The sequence below is a fragment of the Hemicordylus capensis genome, chromosome 1 (assembly GCF_027244095.1).
Source record: "Hemicordylus capensis ecotype Gifberg chromosome 1, rHemCap1.1.pri, whole genome shotgun sequence".
Taxonomy (NCBI): domain Eukaryota; kingdom Metazoa; phylum Chordata; class Lepidosauria; order Squamata; family Cordylidae; genus Hemicordylus; species Hemicordylus capensis.
The window spans coordinates 85,076,401-85,095,835 of NC_069657.1; the positions used below are offsets into that span (position 1 = coordinate 85,076,401).

General features: G+C 45.6%; 1 protein-coding gene across 2 annotated transcripts in view; it reads right to left on the reverse strand.

The window, feature by feature from the left end:
- The window catches only part of DGKZ (diacylglycerol kinase zeta), a 202,983-nt gene extending 191,031 nt beyond the window's left edge, over positions 1 to 11,952 (reverse strand). For both annotated transcript variants that reach the window (XM_053305639.1, XM_053305630.1), the window contains exons 1-2: positions 11,909 to 11,952; positions 10,634 to 11,008 (exon numbers count right to left, since the gene is read on the reverse strand). In XM_053305639.1, the coding sequence (XP_053161614.1) occupies positions 10,634 to 11,008; positions 11,909 to 11,937 (404 nt within the window). In that variant the 5' untranslated portion in view covers positions 11,938 to 11,952. The remainder of the gene's footprint in view (positions 1 to 10,633; positions 11,009 to 11,908) is intronic.
- Between the last annotated feature and the right edge of the window lie 7,483 nt (positions 11,953 to 19,435).

Below are 19,435 nucleotides of genomic sequence, written 5' to 3' on the forward strand. Positions count from 1 at the left end.
CTGGAAACTGTAAAAACAACATTAAACCATTAACAATTAAAACATTAAAAACAGTTTTTAAAACCCTGGAAAACCAGGTCAAACATTTAAAAACAGTTTTAAAATCCTGGAAGGCCAGGCCAAACAGATAGGTCTTAAGGGCTCTCTTGAAGGCCAACAATGAACTCAGATTACGGATTTCTGCCGGGAGCGCATTCCACAGCCCAGGAGCAGCTACATAGAAGGCCCGCCTCTGAGTCGCCACCAGACGTGTGGGTGGTAACTGGTGGTAACTTTTACAGCCCTTTAAGTCGCATCTCCTCCAGAATGTAGGGGGTGCACTCACATATCGTCCAGATTTACCCTGAAGTCCCTGCGAGTTAATGTGGAGCAGTTAAAACACAATTTGGGGGTTTTCATTGTGTGTTAGAGTGTAGCCCGGTTCATATTTGGGGTAAAAAAAAATCCACTATTTGTGTCAGGTTTTTGGAACAACTTCAAGTAAGCAGTAAAGCCTCCCAGTAAACTCCCCATAAAGCCTACTGTTTGTAAAAGTCCCTGCTGTTTCTCTACCTGCCACAGGAACAGATAACAAAGGGGATAAGCCCAAGAGTTAAGGGTGATTTAATCCTGAGTTGCAGCCGCTTGTGACTTCTTTGGTAAATAAATCCATCTGCTTGCAATGCAAGGTGCAGAGCAAAGAAGGCTGGGAGGGTTGAGAGCAAAGGGGAGAAGCTGAAAAGCTCTGAACTCCATGTAGAGGCCCACGTCAGGGAAGGGGATCTTAGGGCAACATTGGAACTATTCTCTGCTGAGCATTGAGAGAAAGACGCAAGGTTTTTAATCAGAGGAAGAGTGATTGGGAAAGGGTTAAGCAGCATATCTCTATTCACAGGAGTGCATTTATGTGTTTATGAAAAACTTAGGAGCTAGCCAGTTTTGTTGAGGGGAGTGGTGGAAGCCTTCAAGAGAGGAGGGACCTCATTCTTGGTGGTGTATTCAGACCAAGGGTGTTTTGCCCATGCGGCAAGGTGAGTTAATGGCCCCCAGTGGTGAGTGAACTCCTGGGGTGGCAAGTGTAGGCATCACCAGCTGCTTGGGGCCACCACTTGAGCCTCACCTCCGCCGCTGATCATGGACTCTTTCTCTTCCCCTGCCCAGCCCACCATTTCCTTTCCGCCCCGCCCCGTCCCCCTGTCCCACCCACCAGGCTAAGGGTTGTTGCACACGTCTCTTCCAGAGTTACTGCAGGAGGCAGCACAAGCTGCCTGATCCTGCGAGGGGAAGGGTGTGCAGTTCATCCTTGTCTTGGGGCTGGCGCATGCCACGGCCTGCAGTTTCACCACCCCTGTCTCTCGCTGTAGCCGCACAAGACACTGGAGTGATGATGGGTTAGCGGAACTTGGAGGCAGTGGAAGCTGCCTTATATGGTAAGGAGCAGAGCAGCGTGGCTATCCCAGGCAAGAGCAGAATGTGTGCTAGAGTGAAGCATGTGTGTGTGGTGGGGGAGGCGCTATTCAGTGCCAGGCCTTCCCGGGGGTGAGGTGAGTGGTGCATTGTGAGTGGGCTTGCCAGGGTGGGTGGATCAAGTCAGCACCTATTCAAGCTTCCCCTTCCCTTCCAAACCATGCTTAGTGGAGAAGTGCCAATGTTCAAGGTGATGTGAGAGCTCCTCCCCCAATGACTGACTGCTGGTTATGATGAGTGAGGGAAAGAAATGTGCACATAGCTCACATCATTCTTCCTGAGATTGTGACTTTATACCTTCCAGAGCTGAGAGCCAAACACAGTTGTTGTATGTAAAATTCCTCTGATTTTTTGTTTTAAAGCAGCTTTTGGAGGCTGTGAATATAAATAGAGAACATCAGTGGGAGGGGCTGCTTAACACTTGCCTCTCTAGCCATTTTTCTGCTCAAAGTCAGTCTCCCCAGCTGCTTTTCCCCTTAGAAGAAAAAACAACTGGGGAGAATCTGAGCAGGAAAATAGCCAGCAAGGGAAGGGTGAAGCTCTTCCCCATCACCATTCCTGTGCTTAAACTCACAGTCTCCTGAGGCTGCCTCTGGGTTTTGTTTTGATTATTTTTAAAAAAAAACCATTGGGGAAAGTTACATGCAACTGCTTGTAACATCTAGTTTCAGCTCTAGCTCTGAAAGAGGTTATAGGGCAATGCTCTACAAAACTTTGCTTCCAGGGAAGGTTGAGAAAACCAAGAGGTTTATAAAAACAGGCGCAGAGTGGAAAAGAAAAAGGAAATGAGAACAGCTAAAAATGTGTGGTGGGGCAGAATGGAAGAAAATGTTGAGTAGAAATGAGAAAGGTTTTAATGATGGTTTTCCTCCCCCCTATTGTTTATGTTAGTTGCTTTGACTCCTAGGCTGATATAGCAGCATATAAGCCTAAATAATAAAATCAAATAAATACAAGAGGAAGAGAGAGAGAAAGAAGAATTTGGGCCTAAGAAGGATGTGTTCAAAATAGTAAAAACGTTGCAGAGGAAATAAAGGTAAAGTGCGGAAATGAGGATGACAAGGCAAAGCATTGTGTAGAAAACAAGCCCAATTGTGTAAGAAGGTGGTGGCCAGGCCCTACACACAGTGGCACACACGAAAAGAGGACAGATCTGCTTCCTGCTCTCACCAGGCCCAATTTTTAAGACACCAGTAGAGACCAGGCATCTGATTCTTTGCACCCTGCCTCTTTCCATGCACCAACACAATCCTTTGCCATATAACCCAGATTAAGCATCTCGGGTTTTAACCCTTTATAGACACTGATCCCCCCATGTTACTCTATAGTCCTCCTGCTGTATTATCTTCTGGCATGCTTGCTACATAGTCACAGGGCCTATTCCAACAGCAAGGAGGAAATCGTGACCCACCATTCAAGAAAATGTGACCAATGGAAACACCCCACTTCATTGACATTGGTTGGCACCAAGATACCTTGTATACTAAGCTAGTATCTGTTAATGTCTAGATAATTTGGGAGGCATTTTCCCTTTTGGTGCATTAAATGGGCAAGTGAGGAGAAAGTGATCAGACATGCATACAGGCTAGAGCAGGGTTTCTCAACCTTGGGCCCGCCGATGTTGTTGGACTACAACTCCCATCATACTCATACATGGCCTTTTTGGCTGAGGATGATGGGAGTTGTAGTCCAAAAATATCTGGGAGCCCAAGGTTAAGAAACTCTGGGCTAGAGAGAATCCTGGGAGTTTACACATTCAAGTTGAAAAGGTGATTCCCACAAGGCCTCTCTGGTCTGCCAGTGACTGGAGGAGATATCCGAAGTCTCAGTGATGTATCTCATTTAGGCAAATTGACATTTTCCACTGCGATGAGACTTTTTAAGTTTTGACCATCCCTCGGTGGTGAATGTCCACATGCATTATGAGCTTGTGAATGCTTCACAAGCCAGTTTGAGTTCAGCAAGCAGACGACCTAACTCCGGTGAGCCTGCGAACATACTAAACCTTTCAAGAGATTGGGATGCATGTGGATATCCATCAGGGCAGGGGAATGAAAAATTACCCTTGGGGCAGCAAAAATAGACATGTGAAAGCACCCACATGACTGCTTTACATTGTACAATCCAAAGGTACTCCATACGGCATGTGCCCTTGCTAATAAGAGGTGGCTCTCATATTTAGCGGTGGGAGAGCAACTATCCCTAGTCAGCCCAGCTTAGGCTGCCTCCCACTGTCTGTTTTAATGATTAATTCTAAGATTGTGAGCTGCTTTGGGAGAGGGAATCATTTTCTCATTCTTGTTTGCTATGTAAACTACTTTGTGAACTTTCTGTTGCTGAAAAAAGATATATAAATATTCTAAATAAATAAATACCCATAGCATCAGGTATGAGAAGAACATGCACCTTTTTAACATGTGGCATGATGCTGGGGCCAATCTTAGCTTGCTACAGTATCCATGCGTGGTGTGCACACAGAGTTATAAAAGCTGTATATTATGTTGTCTATCCACAGGTACTTACAGAGTATACCTGCTAATCCTGGAATGTGCCAAGGGCCATTAGTGAAAGTGCACTGAGAAGCTTTGGTGGGTTTGTTCCCAAATCACTTGCCTGAATCTCCAACATGAATCATATCACAACTGGAGTCAGGTATATAGACACAAAACCTGCTCAGGTACTTCCTGCAGCCACTTCAGCAGAGACTGGAGCCAAATGAGCCTTGCAAATCCAATGTCATTAAGAGGCTTGGCTCGTGAAGTGCTAAATATAACCTGTGCATTCAGCCCCCTCTCCACCCGCCTAGAACAGCTCCGCACACACATTCTCTCTATTTCTGGAAGAAACATTTATTGCTACCAACTTAAAATATCATGGGTGTTCTTTTCAAAACCCTTTATGTAAGGGCTGATGCCACTCACCGCTCCTGCCGGCTGCCAGAGCAGAGCAGGACTGGGCCCAGGGCAAGCCGACAGGGACCTAGGCAATAGCATCCATTCTCTCAGACAATTAACATGGCATGAAATGTGTGGCCTCTGACAGGCTGAGGATAAGATTGCCTTTCAGCCTCGTTTTGCAATATTTCTGGGCCCATCCATCACCCTTCCCAGGAGTCCCAGCCTTTATGTCAGCCCTGCTTCTTGCAAAATACTCCTTTTAGTCCCAGCAGCATTGTGAATTATGAGCCAGAAGAATCCAGCTTCAAATCTCACCAGAGAGATTCCACTAGGTGACCTTAAGTAAGCCACTGTTCTCAGCATCCTCCACCTTCACAACATGAGGATAATGATGCTGGCCTACCTTGCAATCTTCTTGACAGAATCGTGAAAGTAATGGGGGTGAAGTGCTTTTAATATTTGTAAAGCATTATATGAAAGCTCAGTATTATTATTTGCGAGGAGGAAAAGAGCAAAGGCATCTTAAAAATATCTTTAATGCACAATTGCCCCAGTCCATCCAGAGGATAGCTGAATGAAGACGTAAGCTTCCATGTATGGATCCTTAGCTGAATGAGGCATTCTGTGTTTGAATGGGTGTCGTGTGTACAGATTTCCAGCCTGATCCCATGTCTGAAATTCCATGGAGTGTTGGGCAATGATGGCACAAGGGGCGAATCAAGCCCCCAAGGGGTTCTCATCTGGCCACATGACTCCTGCTCCCAAGTTCCCCCATATGAATCTCAGCTGATTTATCTGCAGGTGAAACGCAAGCAAAGGGCACTTTAGTCCCCTCCATTCTCCTCTGATGCAAAGAACAACAGAAGATCTTCCAGAGACTTCCCATTATGCACCTCTATGGCTCACTCTCTCCAGCATAAATTAGCCAGATCCCAGGCAATAAGCGAGCAGCTGGGGCACAAAAGGGGCTGACTCTGTTAAAGATTCTAGCCCTTTCCAGTGTACACAGGTATAGATTTGTACCAGGTATAGTTATTCACACATTACATTGAACGTAGTACAGCAGTACACTTCCTATCTGTATTCTGCATTTGTACCTTTTAAATTGAATGCAGGTACAATAATTCACACAAAAACATGTTCAAGAGTACAAACTATTGAGGGGTATGAGGAGAAACATTAAAACCCTTACACTGCAGAGTATGCTCTGATGGTAAAGAAGTTTAGCCCAAGGTATTATCTGGAAACAGTAGGCTGAGTTCAAATACAAATAAAGATTTATTAAGAAATTAGACATCACATATTGAGAGAGAGAGAGAGAGAGAGAGAGAGAACGAGAACAACATACCCAAACAGCCACTAGCCTTCCACAACAACTGAACAGCTCTAAGAGACTCTTAACTGACCAAGAGAGACCTATTACCATAGCTCCTCATGCCTCTAGTGGCCTGATGCGGTTACTGCGGTGCTAAGAGCAATGCTTCAGAATTCTCACTTCTAACACAGACATCTGAACTGAGGTACAACATAATATCCAAATAGGCCTTCTGTTGTCATTCACACCAGAGAAGAGGAGGTAAAAGAGCCCTTTCCTGCATCTTGGCTTGTGGGGGAATTGATGGAGTCCTTCAGGCCATGCTCAGTTCAAAGCAGGGTGCCTGGAATTGGTTGCCAACTAAGAGACTAAGGAAAGAGTCCTGAGATAACCTTCGCTAGAGACAAGAAGCACATCAGCATGGCAGCTTTCTCCAAATGCTGGAAATGTCCCTTGATAAAGATACAGTAGCTTTTCTCCACTACTGACATCTCAAAGCTGGTGGTAGTAGACTATATAGCTAGCAGTTTCTGCAGTTGCTTTCATGTACTGACAAAGGCTACACAAGACAGGCATGTTACTACATGGATTGGAGGGAGTAGGTATATCTGTGCATCCAACCCTTTAGAAAACTTCCATGTGGATGTATGTGCCTTTGGGTTGCCTTCTTTCTCATTTTTCTCTGGACTTGATGGTTAAGGCTGCCATTTGTCCAGCTATTACTTTACAGCGGCCTCAGAGTTAGTCAACAGGCTGCTCTGAATTTGACTGTTTGCAAAAAGCTTCAGTTTACCTACATTTGCAAACTCTCATCTATAGGCATGGACTGGCATGTGCTATGCAAATGTGGTGACCTAACCTGAAACCTTTTATCAGGCACTCTCTTTCTGCAGCCGTGTTCTCCCATCTAGCCACTTACAGTGGCTTACACAACACACTTACACTTACACCAACTGTGCTCTCAGTCTGATCCACGGCTAGTCCAGTCTGATCCAGTGCAGCATATTGTAATGCAATAGCTTGGGCCTATTCATATACACTCTCTAGGGAGCAGTCAGACCTGATTTTCTGTTAGCTGTGCAAGAGCCAGGCCAAAGACCAGATCTAGTTCAGCGATGTCTCCAGCCTCATCATCCTGCCCCTCCCTTATGCTTCTTCAGACTCTAAGTTAGATGATGGCAGCAAAGGGGGAATTGATGATGATGATGATGATGAAATTGTTATTGTTAGTTATTGTTGTTACTACTACTACTGCTACTACTTATATACCATTCTTCAACCAAGCAGATTTTCCACAGGGTGGCAAAAGGAATGTGAAGATGGTTCTCTGTCCTGAAAAGGATTCACAATCTGGCTTCCATTCTGGTTGGAACCATATTTAGCATCCATGCCTGAGTGTGGTAGAAGATTTGAGAGCATGTTAATAAAAAAATATGCGAGTCTTGAACGGCACATCATTTCCTTGTGGCATTAAAGAGGCTTCAGCACTCCTCAAATAGAAGAGATCTCCTTTTAATAGGAAAATGTGTCTGTGTCTGTGACTGCTTAAAAGCTAAGTTTTGAACATTTCGTCCTAACTGACAACTCAGTGAGTCACCTTCACCAACTTTCACAGAATTAATTATAACTAGACACTGCAAGTGTCAGGATGGAGGGTATAGGTGTGAGGGCTGTATTTTTGTGTGCCTGTGATGTTAGCTGCTGCAGGATCTGATCAGGACAAAACGGAAACTCAAGAATGGACTTGGGTCTGTCTGCCCAGCTACATCAGCAGAGCCGGAGACCAGACAGGAAAATGAAACTGGTCTCCAGAAATACTAAGCAGAGTTCAAAGCAAACCCACTTGATCAAATTAGTTGGTAATATGTTCCTTTCCTCCCACAGGGAACTTTGGATAATTGGAGTTGGCTAATCCATCTATAAAACATGGCATGTGCATCTGGAGAATAGTAAGAAAGGTTAATCCTGCTTGCCTCCCTTTTTGAGGCGTTATAATTCCTGACTCTTGGGGGTATCAAGACCAGAATGCTTTTAAATGTTCAGAGGCTCAGAGCAGCCACTTGTGGGCCCCAAATAAAGGACAGTTATGCCTCTGGTTCTAAAGCACCACCCTCTGTACAGCCACATCTCCCCATAAGGCACTTTCACCGTGACTTAATGGGACCCACCCAAGAACCCAGAAGTGTAAGAGGTCAGGGGATTGGCCTCGGATTTCTGTGCAGGTGCACAGTTCTCTTGGTTTTCCATGGAAGTACCAGGCAGACACAAGCTACGCAAGTAAGTGGCTAGGCAGCAGTGTTTCTAGGGACACGAGTGAAATTGCATGCAAACCAAGAGAAATGCCTCCGTGTCCTCCTCTTCAAGGTATCTGGAGCAGACCTCTTGGCTTGAGCTGTGCATCTGCTTATGCTATGAAAATGACTTGGATTGAGTCTTAAAGAGACACAGAAATGACAGCTTTCCACAATCCCAGTTTGGTCCTGTAGCATATAACCTGAACTGCATTAAAGGTCCAAGGAAAAGGCAGGTACATTTTTTGTAGGACAACAATCTGCTTTCTGTGGGAAGCCAGTTGTATGGATCACACAGCTTGTGCTGGCCTAGTCCTTGGGCTGAAGCAGCCTGCCCGTATATACTGGGGGATCAAATGTACTAAAGCAGTGCCACCTATTTTCCTGAATTAAAGCCACCAGCATCTTTAATTTTCCGAATTAAAGATGCCAAGACCAGTATGCACAAGGCTGGATTGCCCATAAAATCATGTCAGAGCACTATAGGTCTCTTCCAGTGTTCCCTCTCATTTTTTTCATCTATATGTGGAAGGAGTTTTGTTCTGGGCAGCAGTATCATGGTAGTGTGTGCGCACGTGCATTCAGAGTGGGGCCTTCCTGATTCAACCTGAGCGGCATCTAAAATTATTATTATTTACATTTATATCCTGCTCTTCCTCCAAGGAGCCCAGAGCGGTGTACTACATACTTGAGTTTCTCTTTCACAACAACCCTGTGAAGTAGGTTAGGCTGAGAGAGAAGTGACTGGCCCAGAGTCACCCAGCTAGTTTCATGGCTGAATGGGGATTTGAACCTGGGTCTCCCCAGTCCTAGTCCAGCACTCTAACCACTACACCACACTGGCTCTCATCAAAAAACGTGTGTGCGCGCAAACGTGCACACCTTAGAGGGGACACTGGTCTATTCCCATTACTAATTTCTTACATGTGTATCTTGCTGCCTCTAGGATGCTCAGATTAATGCTTCAGCTTCACAATAATCCAATGAGGTAGGTTAGGCAGAGAAAGTGACAAGTCCATTCAATGGTCTTTATAGCTGAGTGAGGATTTGAACCCAGCACTTATCAACATTTAAATCCAGCATTCTAGTCACTGCACCATGCTGGTTTGTTGGAGAACTGGGCCGGGCATCCCAGATTTAATGTATGTCTCCAGTTTACACATTTGTTGCAGGAAAACACTAGGGTACATGCAGCAATTGTGTTTGCCACGCAAAGTGTAGAGCCACCCGTAATAAGCTCTGTGACCGTAAATAATTACCAAGCCACTTTCAATCATGGATTGCTAAAATCTTCATTTGATAATGACTGTACAGATTCAGTAATGCAAAGCTGTTATGGAGATGGCAGGTTCAGTAGCACAGAATGAGCAAGCTTTTGAGTATCACAACACTCTTCTTCAAGCTGACTGTGGGGTTTAAATCTATTGCTGAGCTTTAAATCATAGTAAACTATGACTCCTGAAGACAGAAAAACACATTCTACAACACTTATGGGTTTATGACTATTAATTCTTAGTGTTAAAGACTTCTTATAAGCCTGTTATAATGAAAGTCACATTGCTGACCAGAAAGGCTGGAATTATTGTTGGTTTTCCTAAAGAGCTCTGTGAAACTCAAAAGCTTTCACATTCTCACCAACAGAAGATGGCAACCTCGCAACCTCTGCAGATGGCACAAATAATGGCACAGGTCACAATGTAGGAGGTTTTTGCTGCCTCGTTTCTTAAGCTTTCACGTTATCATCTAGCAGCTGTCCTTTGGTTTTCCGCCCCCCACTCCACTTTAGTGTCCTGGCATATACAGTACAGATATGCTCTATATGCTTCTTCCTGGTCCCTTTAGATAATGGCAGCCACAAAATCTTAGTATCCATTTGAATAAGGTCAGTAGATTTATAACATCCTGGACCAAGAAGAATGGAGTCTATGCTTTGCTAGAGACATTACAGCCATGATTGCATGGAGTTATTCTGTACTGAAAGCTCAGCTACATATTTTGGCTACTGGCGCAGACAAGATGGCCCCACCATTAGGGAGCCAAAAGGAGTGGGCTGAAGCTGGGTGCATTTCCAGGATACAGACAAAGACAGGGAACAGGCCTGCATCTGTTGAGTGATTTCCTGAGCCAAGCCCCAAGAGGTCCCCCTATCACCCATCTCAGCAATTTTATTACCCCACTTGCCCAGCTACATTTCTCTGCCGTTCCCAGATGGTGAAGGTGTTGGGTGAGGGGAGCTGCAATAAAGCTAGCGGACAGGTCTCTCCGCCCTCCCCCCGCCCACCCACGCCACCCAGGGGAAACATTCAATTGAATTCTCAGTCCACACTGAATTCCAAAGTCATATTTAACTCATCAGCCTCTACCATGATAGAACAGCCTCTATTAAGAGGAGGCAGCCAGAGGAACCAAAGCTCAGAGAAAACCAAAAGCTGCAATCCTAGGCTCACTTACTTGGATGTAACATAACAAGTCCTAGGGAACTCCATGTGATTGGCCTGTGAGTGCAAATGCTTAGGACTGGGCTGCTGAGATTTCTCTTTTGTTGGGTTGAAGACCAACCACAGAGAGATGGGGACTATTTAGTGATCCTCTTGGGGGCAAGACCCTGACATGTCTTGGGAGGCGACCTATATTTCCCCCCAGTACAACCCCTTTGGGTGATGGGGGCAGAAGGAAGCCCTTACCTGTAGGACACCTGCTTTCTGATGGCTAAGTGCAGAAATTGATTCTCCATCTGTGCCCCCATGGATGGACCAGCTTCATCTCCAGATGCTCTCCGCTCCTCCAGGTTCAAGGTCTGTCCCAGTTGAAAGCTTGGTGGCACGGGCAGTGACTTCCCAGCTCCCAGAACCCTCCACTCTTCTCTTGCAGACCTTGGCAGGTTTGCTTGGGTTCCTCGGGCTGCTTCCTCTTCCCCAGCAGGAGCACATCCTCTCCAGTTCCTGGAAGCTTCGGCCATCCTCAGAAACAGTATCCAAACTCTACGGTTGTTGGCTCCTTGTACACCTGCGACCCAGAGACCTCCAGTACCCGATGTCCCCTGCTGTCCTTGAGAATGACTAAGGAAGGAAGGAAATAAATAAATAAAAGAGTCCAACTTCTCGCCAAGGCTATTTGGCACCTTTTTAGGTAGGTGGTTAATGAAGCTCAGAATCTTCCCATTCAGCCTCACTCTTTCAGAAAACAAAAGCCGGAGGAGGAATCCAAGTGGAAAAAAAAATCCAGAAACTTAGGCAAGACTGAGTAACTGCCCAGCGAGAGCCATCTGCCTCTATAGAGGCAGGAAGAGTAAAGAGAAGCGAAGAGTTCACAGAAGGCAGCCAACTGGGTAAGGACGGGTTTTGCCAAGAGGAAAAGGGAAGCCTGGTGTTCCTCCTCCTTTTTCTCCTGTTCCTGCTGGCCACTGAAAAGAGGGAGCAGGATTGAGCCACCTGAGACACCCGAAGCTTCACCTTGGTGTCTCTTTCGGGAACAGCCCGCTCAGCTCAGCGCTGCCAGGGAACAAGCAAGGAGCCTGCACGGATCCTGTACAGTCGCTGCAGAAGACAAAGCAAAGGGGGAGAGAGAGAGAGGGGGGGGGAGGGAAGCGGGGAGGGAAGGGGCTGCTGCGCTAGCGCTACCCAGGAGTGCAGTGTCACCTTAGAGACACTCGGAAGCGGGCACTTAACCCTTCCCAACCCGGGCAGGAGGAGAACTGAGCCCTCGAACACGACATACGCCTCCTTGCTGCTGTCAGCGAGGCTGGCTGCCCCCGATGATGACTTGGCAAAGAAGCCGCCGAGCTTCAGAAGGTCCTGCCATCGAGTGGGAGGCAGTCGTCCAGGGAAGACCCGAGGGATGGGATCTACAACACCACACTTGATCCCAAGTGGAAGGTGGAAGGCTGACCTGCCTAGCGGGCAGATCTGTGCTTCCTGAGGGCTGATATGTGAGCCAGTCAGATCATGAAGTCCACCTACCAGAGAAGAAGTCCGCTTTTCTGTAGCATCCCTGCACCAGACACTCAGGCTGGGCTGAAGAGGGTGTGTGAGTGGGATGCAGGGGTTTGGCTCAAATCTCAGAGCATCCTCAGGCTTGACCGACTGTCCCAGCCTCAGGTTTTTTGACTGTAGAATGGACCCACCTCACAAAGGAGGCTTGGGGAAATAAGGGAAAGCCATTTGCTGACCCTGAACCTTAATACATTGCAGTGCAGTAGAAGGAGGGGTTGATCCTTCCATAATCATAGAACATGGATGGAAAATACATTTTTATCGTCTGTTGCACAGCAATGGCTTTCAAAAGAGCCAAAAGGATATTTAGGATTTATACAAGCTTTGTGTCCTTCTGAGGGAAAGGATGGCACACTTGTCTTTTTTACTGAAGAAGATAGAATTTTTCCTGCTTCCACTGTAGGAGGCTTGTTGTAAACCATCCAGAGACTTGAGTTTTGGGTGGTATGAAAATATGTTAAAATTAAAAAAAGAAAAGAAAAAAGGAAATCTCTCCCCCCCCCCAGCACTCCAACTCCAACTTGAGGTTTTTGCTAGTTAAATTTGATTATTTCCAGCGCTAAGACCTAGCCATTACTATTCTTCTTGAGATTGCTGTGTTCATTATGGTTGGGCAATTGTCATGGACACTAGATAGTGCCAGTGACATCAGTGAGGGCGAGCAACACCAACACACACACACTTCTCCTTCTTCTCCTCAGAGTGAGTGCTTCTGTATTATGGCCATTTAAATGAAATTTTAAAAATGAACAAGGATTTTTCCTTGTTCCTCCCAGTATTACCCTCAATTCTATTTCCACTCTTTCCTTGAAAGGATGTGTGCTTCCTCTCTCCAGCACTGGAAGGCACATTATTCATTCATTTTGCTTCACCCAACACCCATCTCCACCTCAGGAGTGAACAGGTGGTTGTTATTGTTTTCACTATCCCATGCAACAAGGCTTCCATCTCATCACACATTTGTTCAGATCTCCCACTAGTCTCCCACTAATGTTACAGGACTGGGAATTGTGCATACATAGTGCTAAGAGGAATATCACCTGCACTGATGGTAGGTTTTTGGGTTTTTTTTAAAGTCCCTACAATGAACACATTGAAGTGGTGGATAGCTTCTGCCTTTTAGGATTGACCATCAACAGTAAAGGATCCAGCAGTCAAGAAATGTGCTGCAGACTAGCACTTGGTAGGGTTGCAATGAAGGCCTTGGAAAGGATATTTAGATGCCATGACGTGTCTACACCTACAAAGATTAGAATCATTTGGACAATGGTTTTTCCTGTGACACTCTATGGATGCGAAAGCTGGACTTTGAAGAAGCAAGATAGAAAAAACATTGACACTTTTGAACTTTGGTGCTGGAGAAAACTTTTGAGGACACTATGGACAGCCAGGAAAATAAACAAATGGATCATAGAACAAATCAAACCAGAATTTTCACTTGAGGCACAAATGACCAAGCTCAAACTATCATACTTCAGACACATTATGTGAAGACCCAGCTCCCTTGAGAAGTCCATAATGCTGGGGAAAGTTGAAGGAAAGAGAAGAAGAAGATGACCAGCAGCAAGGTGGATGGAATTGATTGTGACAGCAATGAATGCACCACTGAGAGACCTTAAAGGCCAAGTTGAAGACAGATCATCCTGGAGAGAATCTATCTATGTGGTCGCTAAGAGCTGACACCGACTTGACAGCACTTAACCAACCAATCAATCAATCAATCAATCACAAGCCCTTAGATTTTGCACCAGAGGAGCTATGATGTGCCCAGATTAGGGCTCCACCATATTATTTAGGATAAAGGTAAAGTTGTGCCATCGAGTCGGTATTGACTCCTGGCAACCCAAGACCCCTGTGGTTGTCTTTGGTAGAATATAGGAGGGGTTTAACATTGCCATATCCCATGCAGTATGAGATCATGCCTTTCAGCATCTTCCCATCTCGCTGCTGCCCGATATAGGTGTTTCCCATAGTCTGGGCATCATACCAGTGGAGATTCAAACCAGCAACCTCTTCTCCCTAGGCAAGTTATTTCCCCTCTGTGCCACTAGGTGGATAAAAATAGTAAAATTTTGCTCCATAGCCTCAGTATCTCTAGTCCTGCTCCTGTGTCTCTGGGTCACACTGAACATTACAGTGTTTACCTTCTAGTGGATGATTGGGTATGTATGTGAACTGCACCAATTATTGGAAGGAATTGCACCAAATGCAGTATCAAGTCAAAGGGGAAGGACAACAAATATATCTCAATCAATACAATCCTGATGCATTTTAAGCACTAATGCTCCTCTTTAAGTGACTTTTAAAAATATTGCATCTTCAAATTAAGAAATGTTGCTAGTCAAGCTAAATTCAGTTTAATGTCTTTATTTGTAGTTAAGTTACAGCATAATCAATACACTACACTTGGGGTCCATCCTTTTAATGGCCATGACAGGGCAAAAGCTCTCATGGCCACCAATGTATCAAGCTGCCTTCTGTGAAGTCAAATCTGTCTGTGTAGCAGGTTCTCCAGAGCTTCAGGCCAAGGAGATGCCAAGGATCGAACCTAGGAACTTCTGCATGCAAAGCATGTGCTCTTCTATTGAGCTATGGCCCCAACCACTTCAGTTACATAACAGTATCTTGGTCTTGCTCCCTACCATAACTTCTCATCTGCTACCTTATGGTAGCAGACACATGAATCTATAATGGCAGATAACAGAAATCTAGTTGAGTTTACCCCGGTTGACCCCAAATCCCATAGATCCCAACCATTTTTGATATTGCCAGCTTTCCTCTCCTGGAGCCACATGGTCCTACAAGAGTGTGGCTGCCCCATAGCTTCCTGCAGAAGACTTCAGCACACATCTGTGAGAAAGAGCTGCTAGGGGTTTTTAAGAAGAACTTGCCTGCTTTTTGCATTTTCCAGATCACATGGGTAAATCATGCAAGGAGGGTCATGGAGGGGAAGGATCCCTGAAATTTCACACGAGAAACTAGTAATGTTACTTGCAACATCTCTGCCTTTTAACAACCCTCTTTTCTCTCTAGCTTTGGGGTTTACACCCATCAATCACTTGACATCTCTAACACCCCACACACCTCCCACATCTCCCCACTGCCTTGTCGTGACTTGTCACTTAACCAAACTCTCCATACGCTCCTTTCAAATCTTTCCCATGACTCAGCCCTATCAACCCCCAGATAACATTAGTTCTTCTTCTCTAGATTGGCTGTCATCTTCTGTGCCCAAACTACGTTAACAGAGTGAAATGTGCCTTCAATTGGTAGCATCTTTTATGCTTTATTCAATAACATGGGTGCTATACTTCCAGGGTTAGGTTTGGCCTTTTTGTGGTATCTGCCTCCATAGTGACTACCTTCCCTGGAGGATACCCAGAAGCAGCTAGAGTGCCCAGCAATGGATTGCTGGATTTCAGATTTGGCACCAGGAGGACTAATGTCCCCTTCCATCATCCAGTAGACAGATTTGTCTTGTTTTACAATTGTAACATTGTTCCTCTACCTGAAATACAAAAATAGACATTGTCCTTCTTAAAGCTCAACACTTGAATTAGGCTTGTACCTCAATCTAGATGAGCCAATATGCCTCTCAGTCATGGTCCTAAAGTAATTTCTGAAACTCGCCTACAAAGGTCTGGATGGAATCCCCAAGGATAAAAGAAGCTGGCAGGGAAGGAGGGAGGGGACTGACAGGAGCTCTCATACATGTGGTGCAGTGTAACATGTAGCTTGTCATGAAGCCAGCCAGGTTGATTAATTGATAATTCAGAATTGCTATTCCCCAGTACTACCTATTTATATCCAGGTCGATAGAGACAAAATCATCTTCCCAGTGAGTGGGAGGAGAAGGGGACCAATTGCCCTGTGTCACACATGGAGGACCCCTTCCAAATGATGGTTCAGTATTTTAAATGATCAGATTGATCTTTTTCATTCAAGACAGTAAAACTATTCAGTTAAAATATAACTCCAAAAATTAATTCAGTATCAGAGGCACACTAACCTCCAGACCTTGGGGACCCAGTCTGGTCCTCCAAGGTCCAGGGGAGCCTCCAAATAGCTGGGGATGGAGACCTCCGGCAGCCATCCTGCGTTCACCCTGCTAAAGCTCTGCTTTTTAAAAAAAAAAAAAAACCTCTTACCATGGCTGAGGGGTGGTTGTGTGTGTGTGTGTGGGGGGAACGGGGCAGTCCTTCTCCCTTCTCCCCGCTCCCCCGGCGGTGATGGGGTGGGAGCAGGAGCAATGCTGTGCCCATCTGTGCGGGCCAGCGTCTTTAAGCAAATGTGAGGTGCGCCTGCACAGAAGAGATCGTCGCAAGCCCGTGATGTCACCGACTTGCGACAATCTCTCTCTCTCTCTCAATCTCTTTCTCCAAAAAAAGGACAATCTCTCTCTCTCTCTCTCTCTCTCTCTCAAAAAAAAAAAAAAAAGATGATCTCTCTTAAAAAAAGGAAAAAGGGGGGGAAAAGAAACCAGAGCTTTGGTTGGTGGCCTCGTGTGTGTGTGTGTGGGGGGGAGGGGAGCTCGCGGCTGGGCGGTCCAGAGACCCAAATTACCTTGGTGCGCCCCTGTTCAGTATTCAGGTTTATTCCATTTAAACACTGGAGTTGCACAATAGTGCAGCCATTATATATATGGTGTGGTCATTATATCTGCGGTTGTTATATATAATGGCAACATGGTTGTGCAACTCAATTTGCACAATTTTTGCACTTGCTCAACTGTACACATGTTACATTCCACCACATTGCACAGTATGTCAGCCAGAGAAAAGAAAGTGTGTGGGGAAGACCCCCTCAAATAAACATTCTACCCCTGGTCCTCTCAGAGTCTTAAGAAGGCCCTATCTCTTCCAGTAACATATACCAGGTGGTGGCAACCATGATTTGGTCTCGCACTTCTCCAATAACAAGGGTATGTTGAACAATGTGGTATCAGTATCTCCCTCCCTGCAAGCTGACCGGGGAAGGAGGCACTATGGCTGTGGGGATATTTACAAAAAGGCTATTTCCTGCCTGGTTAGGAAAGTGTCAGTATGCCCTGAGACTGGGACTCTGTTTGCCACAGGCCCTTGTGATGACTTGCTGCGCTGCAGAAGCTTTTCTAGTCTCCAGGTATTATACTGGCCCTCCCCTGTGAGGTCCTTATTGGGTTCCCTGCAGTCAGGAAAAGTGGAAGAGGCTTTCTGTCTGAAGGAGGCCTTGCCTCAGGTCTTCGAGTGTGTGTGTGCTCACTTAAGTCCCTGAGCTGTATGCTTGGCCTGACCTCTGGCATGTTCCTGACCTTTGGCCACGGTTTTGATCCCTGAGCCCTGGCTGGTTGCCTGTCTGCTCTTGTTTTGTGCCACCTAGTGGCTGCTGTCATGGCTTGTCCCTGACAGGTGGCCAGATGGACCAGGCTAGGCACTTGCACTTTGAATAGCTACAGTACAGAGAAGTAGAAATTTCAACCGGGGTGGTTTAGGTCTGTAAGGGCCTAGAAAGCTACACCTGCTGAAATGTCCTCTTCTGCACAACTCTTGATAGTACCAGAGCCCTGTTCTCTGCATTTGGTCACTCTTCCTGTGATACACAATTTACTCAGGGAGCTGTGAAGTCCCAATCTCACACACTCTCAACCCCAATGAGAAGGATCCGTTGAGTCAGTCTGCTCCTGTTGCTAAAAAGGAGGTTTTGGCTACCTCCTCCTCATCTTGTGTTCACACTCACAGTCCCTGTCTCACACTCACAAACAGGTATGAACACAAACACCGACACTTTCTCTCTGCCTTGCGGACACCCAGAGGCATGTTGCAAGTTTCACAGAGCCCAAAGGCACTCTCAAGTCGGGGAAATCTCAGCTACAAAGTGATATGCTGACTGGTTAAGGGAGAGGGCTTCCCAGTGACTCTCAAACTGACACCATCCATTTTGTATAATGAGGGCTGAAATCCTTCATGGAGAAAGTCGGAGAGGAGGGAGACTGCATTTTTATTTATTTGGGAATAAGTTCCACTTAATTCAGTGGGACCAAATGGGAGCAAGAGGTTGCTGGTTTGAATCCCCGCTGGTATGTTTCTCAGACTATGGGAAACACCTATACTGGGCAGCAGCAATATAGGAAGATGTCAAAAGACATCATCTCATACTGCGTGGGAGATGGGAGGCTTGGACTGGCTCACAGGGTAACAGGGCATATTCCCGGTGTGCCTACCTACTTGGCAGCAGTGAATACTCCCACGCTTAAGTACCCATTCAGCTCAAAACCCAGCGCCATCCCCACATACATTCCACTGCCCTCTCAGTGCTCCCTGGGAGATGGCAATGGCAAACCCCTCCTATACTCTACCAAATAAAACCACATGGCTCTGTGGTCGCCAGAAGCCGACACCAACTTGAGGGCACAACTTTACTTTATTTCTGAGTAAACATGCATAGGGTCAGGTTGCATGCCAAGTATTGCATGCAAATAATAAGGGCTTGAATAAAGCCTTCTTTCCTCTGAACTAAGGTCTGCTCTACAAGTGCAGCAGAATGAGGGAGTAGAATGGACTAAGCTACTTTAGGCTGAAGTTAGGGAATGACATTTTTGACTGCTACCCCCATTTTTAAAAAATCCTTTTTAAGATGAAAAAAACTAGTACATCAAGAAAAGGTTATAGTCTAGCTCACATGTGCTGTACTAGTTTTCTTCCTGCCCAGAATTCTTTTTATTATCCTACTTTCCTTAAGGAAAGTAAGCTTATGAGATCACCTGGCATTCCATGTGTCTGTGTGTCCCACTATCAACTTTTCAATGCCTGGACCAATATGAACTGAATTGGGTACAATTATAGGGACACCTCAACAGCATAGTTTGTGATTATGTCATCCACCCCAATTCAAGATGGCAGACGTGCAAACATTGAGACACAAGTGGGCTAACTTGTGGACCGCCTAACCGATTTGGACCAAATTTGGTACAGTTGTAGTGAGTGACACATAGGGACACAGCATAGTTTGTGATGATATCATTCGCCTCAATTCTCGATGGCGGGCGTGTGAATGGTTGAGGCACAACTGGGCTAAATTTTGAAGATAGTAATTACAAATTAAGATTATAGTGAAAGGAAAGCAGGTAGATTAGTTCTTACCAGAGCAACTTGTTTTTTGTTTGTTTTTTAACATAGGGTCCATTCAAAAATGTGCTCTCACATCTGTTGTCCATTCTACCACATCATTCCACAGTGTAGAGTTGGCCAGGCTTAGGCTTTCCCTAGAAGTGCTGGGCTATGTGTTGCTTAATAACATTGTTCCTGGTACTTGACTTACTGTTATGATTATTTATTAAATTTATAACGCCTCTTCTTTGACCTGCGTTGATCTGACGCTAACTTTTCATAATAGTGCCTCACCAAAGAAGCAAGGTGCTAATGGGACGAGACAGATTTAGATTCCTTCTCCTCTTCAGAGGATGCCCACCGTCTAAGGTTCCTCCTCAGATTTTTGGCCTGGAAAAGATTCAGCTAT